Below are 22,181 nucleotides of genomic sequence, written 5' to 3'. Positions count from 1 at the left end.
ACCTCGCCTTGCTCCCGCACCTCCGCCACTGCGCTCAATACCGCCGCCCTCACCGGGGCAATTGCCTCCTCCACCAGCACTTTCAAAACCGCCCCCATCTGCTTCCTCACCGTCTCCATGTGTTTTGTGAACTGCCTTTCGAGTTCCACCGCCATCACCTTAGTCATTTCTTCAGCCGTGGGCAATGCGGCCTCCCCTGGTGCCCCAGTCTCCACTTTTTTTGCCGTCCCCGCAGTGACCTTTCCACTCCCCGACGGACTTTCAGCCGCTTTTTTCACGGCAGTTTTTAAACTGATTTTCGACACTTCCCTTCACTGTGCCTTCTCCCTGTTTTTTCCGCCTCCATTGACCTGGGACAGGGCGTTAAACACCGAAAATGCCGTTCCTGAACGGGAGCCCTCCAATGTGCGGCTGCCTCCCGCCCGCCGTCACCCTCTCTAGAGCTCTTATGTGTTGGATTGGATTGGATTTGTTTATTGTACCGAGGTACAGTGAAAAGTATTTTTCTGCGAGCAGCTCAACAGATCATTAAGTACATGGAAAGAAAAGGAAATAAAAGAAAATACATAGTAGGGCAACACAAGGTATACAATGTAACTACATAAGCACCGGCATCAGATGAAACATACAGGGTGTAGTGTTAATGAGGTCAGTCCATAAGAGGGTCATTTAGGAGTCTGGTAACAGCGGGGAAGAAACTGTTTTTGAATCTGTTTGTGCGTGTTCTCAGACTTCTGTATCTCCTGCCCGATGGAAGAAGTTGGAAGAGTGAGTAAGCCGGGTGTGAGGGATCTTTGATTATGATGCCCGCTTTCCCCAGACAGTGGGTAGTGTAGATGGAGTCTATGGATGGGAGGCAGGTTTGTGCGATGGACTGGGCTGTGTTCACGACTCTCTGAAGTTTCTTGCGGTCCTGGGCCGAGCAGTTGCCATACCAGGCTGTGATGCAGCCAGATAGGATGCTTTCTGTAAAAGTTTATAGATGCATCTGTAAAAGTTGGTAAGAGTTAATGTGGACATGCTGAATTTCCTTCGTTTCCTGAGGAAGTAGAGGTGCTGTTGTGCTTTCTTGGTGGTAGTGTCGACGTGGGTGGACCAGGACAGATTGTTGGAGATGTGTACCCCTAGGAATTTGAAACTGCTAACCATCTCCACCTCGCCCCCATTGATGCTGACAGGGGTGTGTACAGTACTTTGCTTCCTGAAGTCAATGACCAACTCTTTAGTTTTGCTGGCATTGAGGGAGAGATTGTTGTTGCTTCACCACTCCACTAGCTTCTCTATCACCCTCCTGTATTCTGACTCATTGTTATTCGAGATCCAGCCCACTATGGTCGTATCGTCAGCAAACTTGTAGATGGAGTTGGAACCAAATTTTGCCAAGCAGTCGTGTGTGTACAGGGAGTAGAGTAGGGGGCTAAGTTCGCAGTCTTGCAGGGACCCGGTGTTGAGGACTATTGTGGAGGAGGTGTTGTTGTTTATTCTTACTGATTGTGGTCTGTGGGTCAAAAAGTCGAGGATCCAGTTGCAGAGTGGGGAGCCAAGTCCTAGGTTTTGGAACTTTGATATGAGCTTGGCTGGGATTATGCTGTTGAATGTGGAGCTGTAGTCAATAAATAGGATGTCTGATGTAGGAGTCCTTGTTGTCGTGATGCTGTAGGGATGAGTGTAGGGCCAGGGAAATGGCATCTGCTGTGGACTGGTTGCGTTGGTATGCAACTTGCAGTTGATCAAGGCGTTCTGGGAGTATGGAGGTGATGCACTTCATGACCAACCTCTTGAAGTACTTCATTCCGACTGAAGTCAGAGCCACCGGATGGTAGTCATTGAGGCACGTTGCCTGGTTCTTCTTTGGCACCGGTATGATGGTGGTCTTCTTGAAGCAGGTGGGGACCTCGGAGTGGAGTAGGGACAGGTTAAAGATGTCCGCCAACACATCTGCCAGCTGGTCCGCGCAGGCTCTGAGTGCACAACCAGGGATCCCATCCGGGCCCGTCGCCTTCCGAGGGTTCACTTTCAGGAAGGCCGATCTGACTTCGGAAGCTGTGACGGTGGGTATGAGTGAGTTATGAGCTGCTGGGGCACTCAACAACGGATTGTTGGTTCTCTGCTCGAACCGAGCATAAAATGCATTGAGTTCATTGGGGAGGGGTGTGCTGCTGCCGGAGATACTGCTCGGCTTCGCTTTGTAGCCCGTTATGTTGTTTAGTCATTGCCACAATCGCCGAGTGTATGTCTGTGACTCTAGCTTGGTCTGATATTCTCTCTTGGCATCTCGGATGGCTTTGTGGAGGACATGCCTGGATTTCTTGTAAGGTCGCATTCGTCTGACTTGAAAGCCTCAGACCTGTCCTTCAGTAGGGAGTCAATCTCGCGATTGAGCCATGGTTTCCGGTTGGGGAACGTACGTACTGTTTTCTTTGGCACGCAGTCGTCCACACATTTTCTGATGAAGTCTGTGATGGTGGTGGCACACTCATTAAAGTTGGTCGCTGAATTCTTAAATATGGACCAGTCCACTGTCTCTAAACAGTCACGTAGGTGCTCTTCTGTTTCCTCGGACCAGCACTGCACAACCTTCTTAGCTGGATTCTCCCGCTTGAGTTTCTGCTTGTAAACCGGGAGAAGGAGCACCGTCTTATGGTCTGATGTCTCAAAGTGCAAAGTCCAGGTCGCACTGCAGTGCAGCAGCTGTGCAACAACAACTGCTGTGCTCACACACCCACTGCTGTTTGTCTGTGATCTTCACTGATTATAGAGAAGCTTGTAACCTGATCTCAAAATGGCTTCCTTTGCCCTCTTCCCCATGACATCTGGAAACACATTAACCTTGCATCCAGGTAAAAATGTGAATTAGCTACATTTAATCTCAGCTTCCTTTCATGTTCGAAATAAATGGACAATTACAGCATAATTATTTACAACCCAATACCTAACACCGTTTTGCGATTTTGGGTCTACCCATGGTAAACTCAAAACTGCTGCCATAGTTTCCAAGCATAAATAATTTGCAGCTTCTTCTCAGTAATACAATCCACGCCTTCCTTTGATTCCTAACAATTAAACCACCCTCGCTAACTGTGAGGTAGATCACAAAACAGATCAAATGGCCACCTCCTAAATTTAAAGTTACAGTCCAAAAATATAAACCTCAATTGTAACAGAAATATCTATTGCAACATATCTTTTAATATATCTTTCTTACTCTTTCTGAGTGACAATCGTAATACAATGGTTTATAGATGAATTTTAATATGCTTGTCCATTAACAATAACTTTTGTTTCAATGAGCTCCTTTACTGTAGACTGGTATAACAACTTTACTTTGTTATCTTATTGGTAATTCACTCTTGTTGCTATTTACTAAGGGATATGTCTTACTACACTGTAACCTTTTGAGTCAGGAAAGCTTGCGACCTAGTCATTTCTGGATTTCGGAATTTTCTGGTTTATAGAATGGTGTTAGGATGTTACCACAAGTGCGTGAACCAGAAAATAGATTTAAATATATACCTGAAATGAAAAATGGTGTTGAGACATTATGGCCGGAATTTTCGGGCTGTTCTCACCAGTGGGAATTTCAGGTCCCACTGACCGCTGCAGGATTCCCGGTGGCAGGAGTGCATAGAACAGAAAACCCCATTGACAGTGGCGGGACCAGAAGATCCCATTGCCGGCAAATAGCAGGAGGCCTCAGCAAAACACACCCGCCCTATAAATTTGTAATAAAAATGATTTTACTTTCAAAAATACTGTGCCCCACCGTAAGAAGGTATTGAATATTCATTATCTTTACTGAACTTAAGCCTTCTTGATTTGGTGCAGCAAAATGTGTTGAACAGTCATGTGGCGAGTCCTTATGCTGCTTTGGATCAGTACACAAAATTTCTGGACAACTGGGGCGGGATTCTCCGAAATGGAGGCAGAGAAACGGTGCGAAACGGGCGTGGGCACTACCGATTCTGGCCTACACAGGAAGCCAGCACGACGCTGGAGCGGTTCATGCCACTCCAGTCTCCCTTCCCGGCGCCAACTGGGCGCCGCGCCAACCCGCGCGTGCGTGGGGGGCTTCCTCAACGCTCCGGCCCCGACGCAACATGGCGTGGAGGTTCAGGGGCCGGCCACATAATAAAATAGGGCCGGGGCTGGAGAGGACGGCCCGCCGATCGGTGGGCCCCGATCGCGGGCCAGACTCCATCGGAGCCCCCCCCCCAGTGAAGGCGCCCCCTCCCTCTCCCCCACAGGCCGCCCCCCCCGACCCTACGCGCAGAGTTCCCGCCGGCTGCGAGCAGGTGTGAACGGCGCCGGTGGGACTCTGCCGTTTCCATGCGACCGTTCGGTCCATCAAGGCTGGAGAATCGGCGGCCTGGCCACGGATTGCGGCTTGCGGCGAATGCACTGCCGCAAATTGCACCGATTCTCCGCTCCTCGGAGAATCACGTGCCGGCGACGGGGCGGCGTGGCATGGTTGCGGCGATTCTCCGGCCCGGCGCGGGGCTCGGAGAATCCCGCCCCTGGTGTTTCCGAGCAATAGATTGATGGACTGGAGAGATTATTGGGTATTAGTCTGTAGCATTCTATACCGACTTGCTGCTTCTAACAAAAGATGTTATGATAAATTTCAAGATAATTTATTCCTGTAGAACTAATTTATTTTCAGTTGAGTAAAATATTCTGTAATTATACTGAAATATCTTTCAGTTAGGATTACTGGTGAGTCAACTAACCATTACTTCAAACTTAATCCAAGAGCTCAGTGGTCACCGCATAAAATTTTACTTATACCTCCTTACTATAGCTAAAGGTCACTACAATATAAAGCTGGAGCATTGTGTTTGACTCTGGGCACTGCATCTCAAGAAGGAGATAATGGCCTTGGAAGGGAGTCCAGCTCTGATTCAAGGGAGCAATAATTTTTTTAAATGATTAAATTATAAGTGTAGATTGCACAGGACTGCATTTCCTTGCGTAAAGAAGCCTATAACTAGATAATTTACAGAACTGAGATGCTTAAGATGATTCAATAAATTGATAGGGTAGACAGAGAGAAAGATTTCTTCTGACAAGGGACACCAGAATAAGTTGATATAACCTATGTGATGAATGTAAGCAATTGTTACATTTTATATTTTATTAAAATGTTGTTTTAAATGTTGTTAAGATGCATGTCTGCTAATTTGAAAGAGTCAAACAAAATGGGTGCGATTCTCCGACCCCCCGCCGGGTCGGAGAATCCCCGGGGGGGCGGCACAAATCCCGCCCCGCCGCTCCGATGCTGGCTGCCATGTTCTCCGGCGCCGGTTTTCAGGCAGGGGTGAGGATTACGCCGCGCCGGTCGGTGGCCATTGACAGCCCCCCCCGGAATTCTCCGGGCCCCGATGGGCCGAGCACCGTCAGTTCCTGGCTAGTCCCGCCGGCGTTAAATGGATATGGTCTCACACGACGGGACCTGGCCGGTAGGCTGTCTAGTGGAGTCCTCAGGGGGGCACGGGGGGACCAGCCCCGGGGGTGTGCCCCCACGGTGGCCTGGCCTGCGATCGGGGCCCACCGATCTGCGGGCGGGCCTGTGCCGTGGGGGCACTCCTTCCTTCCGCGCCGGCCTCTGTAGGGCTCCGCCATGGCCGGCGCAGAGAAGAACCCCCTGTGCATGTGCAGGAGCACGGCGGCCGGTCTGCGCATGCGTGGAACCACTCTGGCGGTTCTGCGCATGCGCCATCCCGTGCGGCCCTTTGCCGCCGGTTGGTGCACGGCAACCCCTCCGGCGCCGGCCTAGCCCCTGGAAGTGCGGAGGATTCCGCAACTTCCGGTTGGCCCGACGCCGGAGTGGTTGGCGCTGGTCTTGGCGCCGGTGGTGGGCCATCCTGCCAATTGTGGGAGAATCCCGCCCATTAATTTTGATAGGTGGATAAAAGAACATTAAAAATAGACCAAACATATGAAGCTCTTATTATTGAGGAATTTAAAGATACACTTCCTGTGGCAGTGGGAACTCGTGGAAGAACAATTGGTCAAAACTGCTTGACAGGCAGCAGGAATGACAGATTATTTTGAATTGGATTTCAACATCACTTTCAGTCTTTGAAGGATAGATGTTGGGAAAATGAGAAATCCACAGATGGTCAAGGCAAAGGAGATATTAAAGAGATTTTGCCTCAGGTTAAAAAGGAAACATTTGAGAATAGAAGGGAGATAAGAAAACATAAATGTTTTCAATTTAATAAAGTCACAGTGTTGGTGGTTTAAGAAAATACTGGGGAGACAGACTCTTGAAAAGAGAAGAAGCCAGTAGGGTGTATTAAAGTGGCAGAAGAAATCATGGTTGCAACTGAAAGGTGTAAAAGAGTGTACAGCCTGTTGGTTGACAAGCAGGTGTCAGATCTGTTTCAAGATTTTATTTGTGACGGTAAGGTTTACTCATGTGTTCAACATGGAGTAAGTAAGGATGTTAAAATATTCTGGGAAAGAGGAGCATGTCCATCTTCAATGGTGAGAAATAAGGAGTTATGTAGTTCGGAAGGAGTGTTGCCAGAAAAGGTGGTATTACGCGGGATTAAAGGTGAAGTGAGTAGTATTCCATTATGTAAGGGAATGTTAAAGAGCAGCATGGTGACACAGTGGTTAGCACTGCTGCCTCACGGCATCAAGGAACCAGGTTTGATCCCGGCCCGGGTCACTGTCCATGTGGAGTTTGCACATTCTCCCCATGTCTGCATGGGTCTCACCCCAATGACCCAAAAAGATGTGTAGAGTAGGTGGCTTGGCCACGCCAAATTGCCCCTTAGTTGGAAAAAAAGAATTAGGTACTTTAATTTTTTTTTATAATGCAAGAAAAAAATGTAAGGTAGTGTTAGAGAGGCCGGTGAAAAGCGGTGAAGTGGTGGTGAAGTAAAAGAGAAATTACCTTTTTTAGAGATACAGTTTATCCTGGGTAATGATATAGCTGGATCACAGGTGGGAGTGATGCTTACTGTGGTTGAAAAGCTGATGGAAAGTCAAATTACTGAGATGTTGCAAGAAGCATACCAGGGGTCTTTCCACATTGTGTGGTTAAAAGATCCCAAAACCACAGGTGGAGGAGAAATCAAAGATTAAAGATAGGGAGCGGGATTCTCCCGTCCACCAGCCACGTTTTCTGGCGTGCCCCCACCAGTAGCGGGTAACTCCGTTCCCACGGCTGGCCATTGGGGTTTCCCATTGTGGCCATCTCACACCACCGGGAAACCAGCGGCTGTGGGTGCGCTGCCAGCGGACCGGAAAATCCTGCTGACAGAGAATTCCACTGAGGGAGTTTGAGGTTCAGTTTCAGAAACAATCTTTGATCAGATTGTTGATAAAGAACAAAAGCAGGTGGAGAATGAAAGTTCATGAAAGTTGGCAGAATTCCAATAGAAGGATAAACCTGTTGTATCAGAAAGCATACACAGAAAGAGAGTCTGAGTGTATACCAGTGTTATTACATTAGAAATAATGAATTAATGAGAAAATGGAGACCAATATATATTCAGGCAGATGAGAAATGGGCAGAGGTTCATCAAGTTGTATTGCCATTGGGCTATAGAAAGAAGGTCTTGCAGGTAATACATGAGGCTCCAGTAGACGGGCATTTAGGAGTAATGAAACTCCAGCAAAACGACAAAAAAATGTTTATTGGTCTGGACTGCATAAGGATGTAGTTGAATTTTGTAGTATATGTCACACATGTCAGGTGATAGCAAAACCTCAAGTGGTAATCAAACCAACACCGTTAATACTCGTTCAGGATTTTGAGGAATCTTTTACTTGGGCTCCCAACGTGCTCTGAATTCTCCGGCCCCCCAAAATCGCCCCGGCTTGAATTGCGCCGCCGCCTCGGAGAATGGCAGGGACCGGCGCAACTCAATGGGCCCCGGGGCCACCCGAATTCTCCGGCCCGTGATGGGCCGTAGTCCCGCCTGTTTTTTGCCAGTCCCGCCGGAGTAAATTGGAGTAGGTCCTTACCAGCGGGACCTGGCGGCGCGGGTGGCCTCCGGGGTTCTTGGGGGGCGCGGGGGGATCTGGACTCGGGAGGTGCCCCCATGGTGGCCTGGCCCACGATCGGGGCCCACCGATCCGCGCGGCGGATTCCGGGGGGGGCTGTCAATGGCCACCGACCGGCGCGGCGTAATTGATTGTGTAGGACCTGTTCCTAAGATGAAAAATAGGAATCAGTATTTGTTGACTATAATGAATTTGTCTTTGAGATTTCTGGAGGTCATTCCATTCTGAAATATTGCAGCTAAGAGGGTTGTAAAGAAGTTAACTATTTAAAAAAAATCAAATACAGACCACCAAAAGAAATTCAATCAGGTCAAGGGTCCAATTTTATGTCGAAGTTATGTAAGGAAATTATGGATAGTTTAAGGTCAATCATTTAAGTCAATTGCGTATAATCCAGAATTGCAGGGACTTTAAAGTCAGGATTATCCAGATGATTGGAATAAAGGAATTCCATTTGTACTATTTGCAATTCGGGATGCACCTAATGAATTAACTAAATCCAGTCCTTTTGAATTGATTTTTGGTCACGAGGTAAGAGGACTACTTCAATTAATTAAGGATAATTGGCGAGTCAGCGTTTTGAGACTACATTGTTGCCCTATGTGTCAAGCTTTAGGGAGTGATTAAGTAGGGCTGGTGAGTTGACTAAAAAGCATTTCAAATTATGACAGTATGTGATGAAACGGTATGTGATGTATGAAGAGACGGATAAGAAATCAAAAACTCGTGGTTTTATTAATGGGGAGAATGTAATTGAAAGTAACTTGTGTGAGGTGAATTATTTGATAAGAATGTTAGATAGAAAGAAAGCTCAGAGTGTGTCATGTTAATATGTTCAAAGGGTATTTTGATAGGGAAGGAAAGCATGAGGATGTCTTAGTCGTTATAACTCAGGGAGAAGAGATAAAACCAGATGATTCTGAATTCGACATTCCTCAAATTAGATGAGACAATCAGGAAGTAATAAGAAATTGGGATAAATTACTGAGTTACCTTCTGGAGGAAGATCAGAGTGACCTGAAAGAGCTATTACAATCACATGTAGCTGTATGCAGGAACAAATTAGGAAGTACAAGAGTAATTATGCATGATGTACATGTAGGAAGTTCTGTTCCAATTAAGCAACATCCATATAGACTAAATCCACTAAGATTGGCACAGGTACAAAAGGAGATTGAAAACATGCTTAAGAATGATATCATTGAAATAAGTTGCAGTGATTGGAGCTGAACTATCGTGATCGTACCAGAATAAAATGGAACGTAACAATTGTGTGTGGACTATAGGAAAGTCAATGCAGTAACAAAGTCAGATTGGTATCCTATTCCTCGTTTGGAAGCCTGCATTGAAAATGTGGGGGAAGCAAATTCCATTGCCAAAATTGACTTTCTTAAAGGATCCAATTAAACCTTCAAATGAGAATTGGATCAGTATCCGAGAACAAGAAAATTTCAGGGCTACAGGAAAAGGAGGAAGGAGACTCAATCAGTATAAGGGGCATCTTGACAAATACATGAAATGAAATGAAAATCGCTTATTGTCACAAGTAGGCTTCAATGAAGCTACTGTGAAAAGCCCCTAGTCGCCATATTCCGGCGCCTGTTCGGGGAGGCTGTTACGGGAATTGAACCGTGCTGCTGGCCTGCCTTGATCTGCTTTCAAAGCCAGCGATTTAGCCCTGTGCTAAACAGTAGAAGGATATGGTCCCCGGAAGGGTAGTAGTTTTTAGTTCAGATGGGCAGCATGGTTGGTGTGGCTTGAAGGGCCGAAGGGCCTGTTCCTGTGCTTTAATTTTCTTTGTTCTTTGTTGATATTGGCGAGTATGTTTATCGGAAAGGGCAAAGGAGGTTTTGGCTTTAATAACACCAGGCTGTACTGGTTTAAAGTTATGCCATTTGGAATGAAGAATGCTGCAGCAATATTCCAATAAGGTCATTTCTGGACGAAGGAATTGTGCAGTGTACATAGGCGATCTTACGGTGATCAGTCAAATATGGAAGGAGCATTTGAAGGAATTGTTAGTTTGGCTACAAAAGGCTGGCTTGGTGGTAAACTTGACTAAAAATGAGCGTGCGAAAACACAAGTCATGTTCTTAGTCATATGTTGGACATGGTCAGGTGGCCCCACAAAACGTGAAAATGAAAGATTTTGGAGAGATTCCAATACCGTCAGTGATAAGCGACGTTTTGAGATTTCTGGACATGAATGGTTTCTTCAGAAAATTTGTACCAAAGGTTAGCAATGTGGGGCGGGATTCTCCCCTACCTGGCGGGGCGGGGGGTCCCGGTGCCGAGGAGTGGCTGAACCACTCCGGCGTCGGGACGCCCCAAACCGCCCCGGAGAGGTTTGTGCCCCGCTGGCCGGCGGGAAAGGGGCTTGGCGCCATGCCAACCGGCGCCGAAGGGCCGCCGCCGGCTGGCGTGAGTTGGCGCATGCGCGGGAGCGGCAGCGTGTGCTGGCATCATCCCCGCGCATGCGCAGAGGGCTTCGTTTTGCACCAGCAATGGCGGACCGCTACAGCCGCCGGTGCGGAATAGAGTGCCCCCACGGCCCAGGCCCGCCCGCGGATCGGTGGGTCCCGATCGTGGGCCAGGCCACCATGGGGGCACCTCCCGAGTCCAGATCCCCCCGCGCCCCCCAAGAACCCCGGAGGCCACCCGCGCCGCCAGGTCCCGCTGGTAAGGACCTACTCCAATTTACTCCGGCGGGACTGGCAAAAAACAGGCGGGACTACGGCCCATCACGGGCCGGAGAATTCGGGTGGCCCCGGGGCCCATTGAGTTGCGCCGGTCCCTGCCATTCTCCGAGGCGGCGGCGCAATTCAAGCCGGGGCGATTTTTGGGGGGCCGGAGAATTCAGAGCACGTTGGGAGCGGGATTCACGCTGACCACCGGTGATTCTCTGACCCGGCGGGGGTTCGGAGAATCCCACCCCAGGTTTCTCCACTAACTGAACTTTTGAAAAGGAACTAGAAATTTCATTGGACTTCAGAATGTCAGGAGGCATTTGATAATCTGAAAACTGTGTTGACGACAGCACCAGTTTTGGCGACACCCAATTATGACAAGAAATCTAAGGTGCCATTGATGCGAATGATTTGGGCATTGGTGCTGTACTATTAGAAGAAGATGATGAAAGCTAGAAAGACCTGTTGGTTATTTTTCTTGAAAACTAAATATTAATCAAAAGAGGTATTCGGCCATCAAAAAAGAAATGTTGAGTTTGGTGCTGACGTTGCACCATTTTGACATTTATATTGTTAACAATTCTTCAGAGTCAGTTATTCATACGTGTCATGTGAGACTGCCTTTAAGAAACGGGTGTTTATTACTGCAGTGATGTCAGAGTGTGAGTGGAGCTGTGCTGTCTGTCAGCTTTTAGTTTCACTTTGAGAAAAGCTTGGATGTGTCTGTGTTTTTTGGTTTTGTTTCAGTGTTGGAGCTGCAGCCAGCCAGAGAAGGTGTAATGTTGTTCAATCTGCCATGTAAAGACTATCTAGGAGGAAAGAAAGAAAATTGCTTAATGTCACAAGTAGGCATCAAATGAAGTTACAGTGAAAAGTCCCGAGTCGCTACATTCCGGCGCCTGTTCGGGAAGGCTGGTACTGGAATTGAACCCGCGCTGCTGGCCTTGTTCTGCTTTACAAGCCAACTGTTAGCCCACTGTGCTAAACCAACCCCGTGATCTCTTGATCATTTGGTGAATTCAGTAGTGCATTTAAACCTGATGTGCTTCTGTTAAAAGTTTTTTAAAAAATGTCTTATGGATGTTAAAAGGAAAGTTTAAGGATTACGTGGTGTTGTATTCTTTGGGGGTTGTATTTGATTTGATGGTTGCTACGATGTTCACTGTATGTTTTAAAAAGGTTAACCTGAGTTCATAGAATAACATTGTTTTGCTTTAAAAAATATTTTTCCATTTCTGCTGTACCACACCTGTAGAGTGGGCCGTGTGCTCCCCATACCACAATCTAGTAAAAGACGTGGGTCAGGTGAACTCCATGATACACTTTGGGATTCTCTAAACCCTGGCCCATAACATACGCAACATAATCCGTTGAAGTTTCTGGAGAAATTTAAAGATTGCAGTGCAAAACTATTTAGATGGAGTTTGTTGCTACAATTATTTAACTTGAAAATTATACATGTAACACAAAGACAATCGTGATTGCAGAGGTTTTATCACAACTGTGAAACGTGAGATGAATGGAACATTTAAAGTTGGGAAAGAAAGACTGAAATATACTATACTGATGTTTAAATTTGCATACGTGAAGTTGATGAGATATGTATCTTATAATGTCATTGTAGTGTTTTATAATGAGTTAAAGTTGAAAAGCTTTGGAAAAGGCTTTGGAAAATGAAGGTATCTTTTCATATTGTTGGTTCATTTATTTAAGGGGGGGAGGTGTGATGAATGTAAGAAATTTTTATATTTCATATTTGTTACAGTAATGTTATTTAAAAAACAGATTTAAAATGCATACAGCCAGCATGTCGGCTAAAGCTGTGATTAAGGGGCCATATAAGTGAGCTAATCCTTGAGATTGCAAGGAGACTGTTCTGATGATAGAATTGGGAAGCATTTATTTGAGCTAGGTCATATAGGGATGATGCCAGGAAGCACCTATTCACACAAAAATAAGAAGAAATCTGAAATTGTTCCCCCCATCCCCCACAAGAATGCTATTGTGGCTGGGGACCAACTGAAAACTTCAAAATGTAATTTTTTGTAAATAAGGCTACTAAGTGTTAGATGCAGTTAAGGCACATATCAGCAATGGTCTAATTGAACGGGAGAGGCTGGGAATTCTGTCTGGATGAGTGCAGTCCCAACAACTTTCAAGAAGCTCAACATCACCCAGGACAATGCTGCCCACATGATTAGCACCCCATCCAACACCTTCAACATCCACTCCCTCCATCACTGATGCACAGTGGCAGCAGTATGTATCATCCACAAGATGCACTGCAAAAACTCAGCAAGGCTTCTTTGACAACACATTCCAAACCCATGACCTCTATCTCCTCGAAGGACAAGGGCAGCAGATGCATGGGAATAGCACCTCCTAGAAGTTCCCCTCTAATGCCGTACACCATCCTGTTTTGGATATATAATGTATATTGCTGATCCTCCTCTGTCGTTGAGTCAAATTCCTGGAACTCCCTCCCTAACATCACTGTGGGTGTATCTACACCACATGGACTGCAGCGGTTCAAGGAGGCGGCTTTATGAAGGAAATTAGGGATAGGCAATAAATGCTGGCATTGCCAGTGACACCCACATCCCATGAACAAATACACTGTAAAAATGGCACAACAGGCAGACTTGGGGGACTGAAGGACCTTCTAGTTCTTATGTTCTTGGAGAGAAATCAAAAGGAGTGTAATACTATCAGACATCAGCACAGTCTGATTAGCGCTTCCTTTACAATAACAATAAGGGCTGTTGCTTCTTTTTTGTAGAAAAGTGTTTGGACAGCATACGGCCAATAATGATGGAGAAAACAGTGTCGCCCAATTGGACAATTGTCCCAAAGCTCATGATGGTTACAATCGCCTTTGGTAAGTCAATCCTGCCAGGAGTATGTCTTGTTGTGTACTGCCACAACCTAACTCTAGTCTCAGTAAGGTTAGGGTGTCAGACATTCAGCCCTGAGGCCCCATCTGTTGCAATCTATCTTTTGAATCTTAGTCCTATTTGAGTCTATATTCATTTTATTTGTTGGTTTATCCTGCTTCAATTTCATGGGCTTAGACATTTAAAAAAGGTTGTTTTTTTTTAGCTCTGCTTCCTTGTTGGTGGATAAATCCTCAAACCAAGATGAATCAGTCCCACCAAGTTGAGATATGAAAATTAGTGGGAGCATGGATTTCAATTTTATTTGTGACTGTCTATTTTGCTTCATATCTATGCTGCCCACATTGTGAGGCCTAGATATATTTTGATATATCTCTGAAGAGAGTGTTCTTTAATGGGAATTTTCTACATTAAATTTATAAAGGAAATTATCAACAGGTCAGTTGAGGTTCAACAGATTGCATGTGATTTAGCCAGAATAATACTATACACAATTAAAAACGTTAATGGATCTGAAACGTTTGGGTTTTCTTCGTCCCTCAGCAAGGAGGGATGGAGGGGTCTTGTTGTCACGGACAGGGTGATACAGACAGATCACTATTTTTCATTGAACAAATATCCCACTACAGTATAAGAATTAGATAATATGGTTTGTTTTCCCTACCAGAGTGTTATTCGATGTGGGATTCTCGTCTCCAGAGAGCAGCATTCTAGGCGGAGTTGGAGTTTTGATAGACAAGGAAGTCGAGGGTTATGGAGGGAAGACAGGAAAGTGAAATTACGGCCACACCTATATCAGCTGTGATCTTGTTGAATGGAGCAGGCTCAAGGGGCCAAATGGCCTACTTCCGCTCCCATGTCTACGTTCTTATCTGACTTCAAGGAGCGCTGACACAATTCCGAATATATTGGTTGGAGTGTCTGAGTTCTCAAAATCATGAGCACCAACGTGTTTCTTTTTATTGCTGAATTTGGGCAGCACGGTAGCGTAGTGGTTAGCACAGTTGCCTCACAGCTCCAGGGTTCCAGGTTCGATTCCCGCCTTGGGTCACTGTCTGTGCGGAATCTGCACGTTCGTCCTGTGTCTGCGTGGGTTTCCTCCGGGTGCTCCGGTTTCCTCCCACAGTCCAAAGATGTGCAGGTTGGGTGGATTGGCCATGCTAAATTGCCCTTAGTGTCGAAAAAAAAGGTTAAGTGGGGGTTACTGGGGTGTGGGTAGATACGTGAGCTTGAGTGGGGTGCTCTTTGTAAGGGCCGGTGCAGAATCGATGGGCTGAATGGCCTCCTTCTGCACTGTAAATTCCAAGAAATATTCTGTGAATTGTAGATCAGATAGATTTGTTTTAACACATTATGTTGATGTTTTATTCTAGGCTTCTTTGTGACCATTTCCAGTCCTCAGCCGGTAAGGATGATTTAATGTATGTCGGACTTATAGGGCGGGATTCTCCGACCCCCCGCCGGGTTGGAGGCTCTCCGGGGGGGGGGGCGGCGTGAATCCCGCCCCCGCCGGCTGCTGAATTATCCAGCGCCGGGGTTTTGGCGGGGGCGGGAATCGCGTCGCGCCGGTCGGCAGCCGCTGGCAGCGGCCCCCCTCAGCGATTCTCTGGCCCGCGATGGGCCGAGTGGCCACCCGTTTTCGGCAGGTCCCGCCGGCGTAAATCACAACAGGTCCTTACCGGCGGGACCTGGCTCCACGGACGGCCTGCAGAGTCCTCGGGGGGTTCGGGCTCTGGGGGTGCCCCCACGGTTGCCTGGCCCGCAATCGGGGCCCACCGATCCGCGGGCGGGCCTGTGCCGTGGGGGCACTCTTTCCCTCCGCACCAGCCGAAGGGCCTCCGCCGGCCGGCGCGAGTTGGCGCATGCGCAGAAGCACCAGCGTGTGCTGGCGTCATCCCAGCGCATGTGCAGGAGGGTTCTTCTCCGCACCGGCCGGCCGGCGGAGAATCCCGCTCTATAAGTCTAATAGGAGAGTTTTAAAACAATCGCAGCATTTGTCTCTTTAAAACGATGGGGCAATATTGTATAGGAAATCTCACTCATATGGCAAATGAGCGCTGTTCTTAGTGCTTGAGTGTAAAGCAACGCCGGCCACAGCATAGGGTCGGGAAATGGATGGGGAGAATTGCAGTAATGAAACCAATCCTATGTTTTCTTCCTGCAAGTAAAAAAAAACCATGAAAGTTCCTTACAGGTGTGTGATCCTCAACACCTGATTTTCTTCTCCAGCCAGCTGCTGCTTTACATAGAATCATAGAATTTACAGTGCAGAAGGTGGCCATTCGGCCCATCACGTCTGCACCGGCCCTTGGAAAGAGTACCCTACTTAAGCCCACTTTCACCCGGTCCCCGTAACCCCTTTTGTTCACGAAGGGGCAATTTAACATGGCCAATCCAGCTCACCAGCACATCTTTGGACTGTGGGAGGAAACCGGAGCACCCGGAGGAAACCCACGCACACATGGGGAGAAAGTGCAAACTCCACACAGACAGTCACCGAGGCCGGAATTGAACCCGGTCCCTGGAGCTGTCAGGCGGAAGTGCTAACCACTGTGCCGCCGTGTCGTCATCTGGGAACTAGACATGAAAAATCTACCACAGAGCAGCTACGAAAACTGCAGAACGGCTCAAATTCAATCTGAAGGACATTTTATATCCCATGTTACTCGGTGATGTATCATTTATATGATTACTACAGCATCAACATTTGACAACCTGAACCCTATCCAGGACAAGGCAGCCCATCATCCCACCTTACACATCCATTCTTCCACCACCGGCACACAGTGGATGTAGTTTGTACTATTTACAGGATCTACTGAAGCGATTCATCAAGGCTTCTTTGACAGAATCTTGCAATCTCCACCACCTAGAATGACAAGGGGTCATGGGAACACCATCACCTCTAGGTTCTGCTGCAAGTCCAACTTGGGCATATATTTCTATCATTCCTTAAACACTGGGTCAAAAGCTCCCTCCCTAACAGCACTGTGGAAGTATTTTCACCACATGGACTGCAGCGGTTCAATAAGTCGGCTCACCACCACTTTCTCAATTAATGGTTCTAAATGCCATGCTTGCTAGCAATGCCCATGTCCCACAATTAATGGGTAGAATTTTATGCTCCCTATCGGTTGGTTTTCTGGAGTGAGGTGGCCCTTCCCCTCCCTACAGTCCCCACCATAAAATTCTCCGAATGGCCTTCCCACCTGCCCCAACCTGGGACAGGCAAGGGTTAGGCCAGCCTGCCTTCCTTACCCCAGTTGAAGTCCTTAAATGGCAATTAATGACTACATAAGGGTAGTTTTCCACTCAGGCTCAATTTTGAGGCAGGTGGGATGGGTTTAGGAGCAGGGTGGGGTGGAGGGGGGGTGGGCTCCAAAAAAGGTCGCCCTACTCAGGCTTCAGGTGGGTGCCACATTTGGTGCCTCCCCACCCCTCAGGTCCTGCCCTCTCGGTGCTCCCTTCTTCCCACTCCCCCACCTGACCTCTCCATCAAAACTTCATCCCTCTCTACCCACATCCCCAGCCCTCATTATCCCACCCCACCACAAAGCCACCCACACTTACCTGGTCCTAACTTTAATCTGTGGACTGCCTTTAGTCCCATTCCAGGCCATTGCTGCTATTGGTGCTGTTGGAGCTGCAGAACTGTGAATCAAATTGGCTGGCAGTTCTCGGAGGCAGGACTCCGAGCGGCGGAAGTCCCATCTCCCAGACAATTATCACTATTTGGAGCGTTAAATGGCTGTGGAGAAGCCAGTATCAGCAGGAATGTACACCCTGTTAACTCCTCCGGTGGGAAGACCTGCCATCAAAAACATTCTACCCAATAAACAAAGGAAAATAAATAATTATGAGCACACTCTTTATAATGATTATAAATTTGATTATTCATGCTTTACAAATGAAACTAGGAGGTCTTGTTGCGCACTGGGTAGTAACCCTATCTCTGAGCCAGAGTCTGGGTTTGAGTCCCACGCTAGGACTTGATGGCCAAGGAAGGTGCGTTCATATTGTGACAAAACAGGTTGAGTATCAACTTGCAAAATCCTTCCAAACATATAAATGGCTGGTGGTAAGAGCAGGAGAGACTCCTGTCAGGCACACTTGATTGGGAGTGATGCCCCTCAAACTATAGGCCCCATTATGACAAACTAGCAACCGGAATTACTGGTTATGGAAAAGGACAAGAGTCTGCCATAACGCATCCCTAGGTGCGGGAAGCGAATTGGAATGGGAAAAATGAAACTTATTAAAAATGTTAACCATAATTCTCTACTCTGCAGACCTTTACTGGAAAAGTCCAGGATGTATCTTTGAATGAAAGATCAGAAAGATGCCCCCAGATGCTGGCAAAAGAAAGAGTCAGACGTGCTATTGGTACGTAACCAGCGATTGACCTAAGTATTTCTGACTGTTGAACTGGATAGCAGTGCAAATGAGGGCCCACCCTCTGAGAAAAATCTGAACTTGTTAAACGCTCCCCTGAGTTTTCTTGTTATTGAAAACTCAAGATAAAAGGGATAAAGGTCAATACGCGTGATGCAGGCAGGGTCACTAAGAGTTGGAGAAGGGAAAATTAAGTGAAGGAGTAATGAGCTTTCAGATCAAGCCGAATTTTAAAATACTTTTCAGATGCTTAGGGAGTTTTGTAGTGTAAGGTCCTGGAAAAGGATGAGTTTGAGACAGAAAGGGTGTGGTTTCCAACGTAAAGAACCTAATAATTAGAACTCTCTCTGATCAGCTGAAAATGGCCATGGTGTTCAGTCACCCTATGCTTTCTTATCAAAAAACAATAATTTCCCATCAATAGATATTATAGGATAATTGATCTATAATTCTCTGCTGCCACCCCATCACCTTCCTTAAATAGCAGAGTGACATCCACAATTCATCAAAATAAAGGAATGGTTTTCCAAATTGAGAGAACTTTGGAAGACTATAGTTTGGGCATATGCAGTGTTCTCCCCAATTCTTTTAAGATCCTGGGATGAAAACCATCTGTACCTGGGAGTTTCTCCCACTTAAGAGCCAATAATATCTCCATTACTGATATCTTGCTGATCTAAATGTTGTTGAGTCCTTGGTCCAATTCATTAGGATTCCCTGGGGCGTTTGACATGCTGATCCTTCCTCTCCTGTAAGTAAGTAGTGTCCTGTAATGACAGAAAGTAGTTATTCAGCAAGTCTGCCAGTTGCATATTTTCATTCATGGCCTCACATTGTTTCTGACGTGCCACTTTTTCCTGATATAACTGAAGAGGTTTTTTGTGTGTTCATGCTCATATCTCTGGCAATTTACTTTCATTTTTTTGGGTAGCTCCTACCTTTCACCATTTGCTGCTTTTTGTAACTTTCACATTTGCCAGTGCTGTGGGAAGGCAAATGATTAGGATTTATTAACAACAATCTATTCGGGTAATTAGCAATTATTCTTAAAGTTTTGAATCTAGTATACTAAAGCAATCAAGGTCAACTTTCTTAAAGATGTCAGCTAAAAGCTGGTGTGGCAGCCTCTGTAGCAGCCAGCATAAGGGTCAAGCAACATGTTCCAGTTAAACCAAATTTCAGTGACCTTAAACACATCATTCTGAAGACACAACGTTCAGCAGTCCGCATAAAGGTTAACAAACATGTTTTGCTAACTCGACATAGGGACCAGCCACCTCTATCAGGTCGAGCACCAAGTAGGGAGGTTAGGGAGGGATCCATAGAAAAAAGAAAGGGAGATAAGGGTAGATAACACTCATTCTGCTTGGGTGCACATACATAACTTGTTCAATGTAAAATTTAAAACAGACAATGTAAACAATATTCTTGACTATTGTCGTGTGAGAGTACCTTTAAGAAATGGGTGTTTAAGAAATGTACCTTTTAGAAATGGGTGTTTATCATTGATGTCAGAGTGTGGGTGGAGCTGGGCTGTCTGTCAGCTTTTTACTTTTGTTTTAGTCTGTTTGCTGCAGGGTGTGTTTTAGTTTCATTTTTCAGAGCTGGATAGCTGCAGTCACAGCCAGAAGGTGTATTAGTCTCTCCCTCTGTAATCTAAAGACTGTAAATCGATCCTTTGGTGATTTAAAACTAATAACTACTCTCAGTAGTGACTTTAACCTGATGTGCTTCTGTTTAAAGGTTTAAAAAAAAGGTCTTATGGATGTTAAAAGGACAGCTTAAGGATTACTTAGTGTTGTATTCTTTGGGGATTGTATTTGAATTGATAGTTGCTAAGATGTTCACTGTATGTTTTAAAAAGGTTAACTTTGAGGTAATAGAATAAACATTGTTTTGCTTTAAAAAAAATACTTTTCCATTTCTGCTCTACCCCCACCTGTAGAGTGGGCTGTGTGCTCCCCATACCACAATCTATTAAAAGTTGCGGGTCAGGTGAACTCCATGATACACTTTGGGGTTCTCTAAACCCTGGCCCATAACACTATATAACCATACTCTGTATAAATGTGACCTGATTTTTTTCCATTGGTGGAGTGAGCTCCGTAGGTCTATCTCTGGAGCTGGGCTCTCCCTATGCGTTGGTCAATAAACGATTGTTCTATGCCTGAGACTCCTCCGATTATTTTGTGGAAAAGAGAGAAGCCACAACACCAGAATCAATGCTTTTTTTTTTCATTTTTGTATGTTTTTTCTCTCGTCTCTTAAAAGTTGTCCATGGCAATCTTTTTGTCCTGGTTCGGCATTACATTAAATCCTTTTTCTGCACGTCCAGGAGGATCCAGGGCCTCAGGAGAGAAGGAAAGATGCGTGCCATCAGGTCTCAGGCTCCGCACTCTGACCTGCCCAGCATTCTCCTGAACCGCACACCTTGGGTTAATACATCTTGCTGCTCTATTCATTCCTCTCTTTGAATGTCCATCTGAGCAGCCAAAACTCACAATGACACTTGGCCTAATGCCACCTGGCTCCCCACCCGTACCTCACAGTCACCATTCACAAACGTTGCCCTTTAGTCTTCTAAACATGTGCCATATTAAACACTTCCACCCTAACTCTGATACTAACCTCAATATTCCCACCTCTCTGCTTTGACGGAGAGGCTGGGGTTTGGGGAGGGAGCTCTCACAGGGGGCTGACCTTAGATAGCACTCAATGTGGAAAGGAGATGTGCACCTCTACTCCTGGCTCTTGGCACTGAGTGGCTGCCGGGTTTGGAGGAAGGTGACAGTGAAAGCCCTGCCATGGCTGGACTCTGCCATCAGAGACACCAGGACAAGGTACAAGTGACAGCTATGGTTAGGCTGCAATCAAACCGCATCCTGATTTTAGGTTTGTTGTAACTGAGGAATTCTCTCAGGAATCAGACCTGCAAGTGTTCTACTTCTACCTCCTGCTCCCCCCCACAACCATTTTCAGAGAGGAAACTGCAATGGTGTCGCAGGTTATGCTTTCCCTGGGCTTTGCCCTGACTTCTGGCCCCTCGGGGAAATACCCTGAGTTTGTTGCAAAAAGGTGGTTTCCCCCAACCGACGACACCGTTCTCCCCCCCCACGAACCCAGGGAGCCCTGTCAGACTTTTCAGAACCCTTGAACTCATGTCAGCCTAAAAGCTGAAGACAGGTGGGCTGCCTTAGGCCTCCCCTGGCCCCCGCCTGCACCCGCCTAAAATTGCAGACAGGTCGGGGGTGAGCGGGAGGGCGCACCACCCAGCCTGCAAACTCACAAGCAGGGGATTGTTAAAATCCTGCCCCGGAGAATCTTCCCTCAGAAGGTTTTTACCTCAGACAGGCTCTCAAGTCTAATCATCATAGATTACCATAGAATTTACAGAGCAGAAGGAGGCCATTCGGCCCATCGAGTCTGCACCGGCTCTTGGAAAGAGCACCCTACCCAAGGTCCACACCTCCACCCTATCCCCATAACCCAGTAACCTCATCCAACACTAAGGGCAATTTATCATAGCCAATCCACCTAACCTGCACGTCGTTGGACTGTGGGAGGAAACCGGAGCACCCGGAGGAAACCCACGCAGACGCGGGGAGGATGTGCAGACTCCGCACAGACAGTGACCCAAGCCGGAATCGAACCTGGGACCCTGGAGCTGTGAAGCAATTGTGCTATCCACAATGCTACCGTGCTGCCCCTAACTTAGATTTGGTACAGTTCAGAAAGTCAATCTTCTCAAGGTATCAGTCATCTCCAAGGATCAGGTTTGTTCACTAAAAAGAGAGAAATCAAACTCAAGAATTTAATAATAAATTAGAGAGCTTCACGGATCTGAATTTATATTAAATAAACATCTTAAGCAATGCACCTTGTTAATTATCATTTGTTGTAATCTTCTTCTTCCCACTCGATGGCTTCATTTCACCATTGCCAGGATTGAAATGAGATGAAATGAAATGAAAATCGCTTATTGTCACAAGTAGGGTTCAAATGAAGTTACTGTGAAAAGCCGCCAGTCGCCACATTCCGGTGCCTGTTCGGGGAGGCTGGTACGGGAATTGAACCGTGCTGCTGGCCTGCCTTGGTCTGCTTTGAAAGCCAGCTATTTAGCCCTGTGCTAAACCAGCCCCCAGCAGTGGGAGAGGCCAATGCCAAGCAGCTAGCCTGGCAGGTTTCTCTACAA

The 22,181-nt window shown here is 46.6% G+C and overlaps 1 protein-coding gene across 4 annotated transcripts in view; it reads left to right on the top strand.

Moving 5' to 3' along the window:
* The window catches only part of LOC140394095 (mesothelin-like protein), a 92,114-nt gene that overhangs the window by 28,002 nt on the left and 41,931 nt on the right, over positions 1-22,181 (top strand). For all 4 annotated transcript variants that reach the window (XM_072480938.1, XM_072480937.1, XM_072480939.1 and 1 more), the window contains 3 exons: positions 13,483-13,581; positions 14,971-15,002; positions 17,887-17,980. In XM_072480938.1, the coding sequence (XP_072337039.1) occupies positions 13,512-13,581; positions 14,971-15,002; positions 17,887-17,980 (196 nt within the window). In that variant the 5' untranslated portion in view covers positions 13,483-13,511. The remainder of the gene's footprint in view (positions 1-13,482; positions 13,582-14,970; positions 15,003-17,886; positions 17,981-22,181) is intronic.

This window comes from Scyliorhinus torazame, chromosome 17 (assembly GCF_047496885.1).
Source record: "Scyliorhinus torazame isolate Kashiwa2021f chromosome 17, sScyTor2.1, whole genome shotgun sequence".
In the NCBI taxonomy this organism is placed as follows: Eukaryota; Metazoa; Chordata; class Chondrichthyes; order Carcharhiniformes; family Scyliorhinidae; genus Scyliorhinus; species Scyliorhinus torazame.
This window is presented reverse-complemented; position numbering and strand designations above follow the sequence as displayed.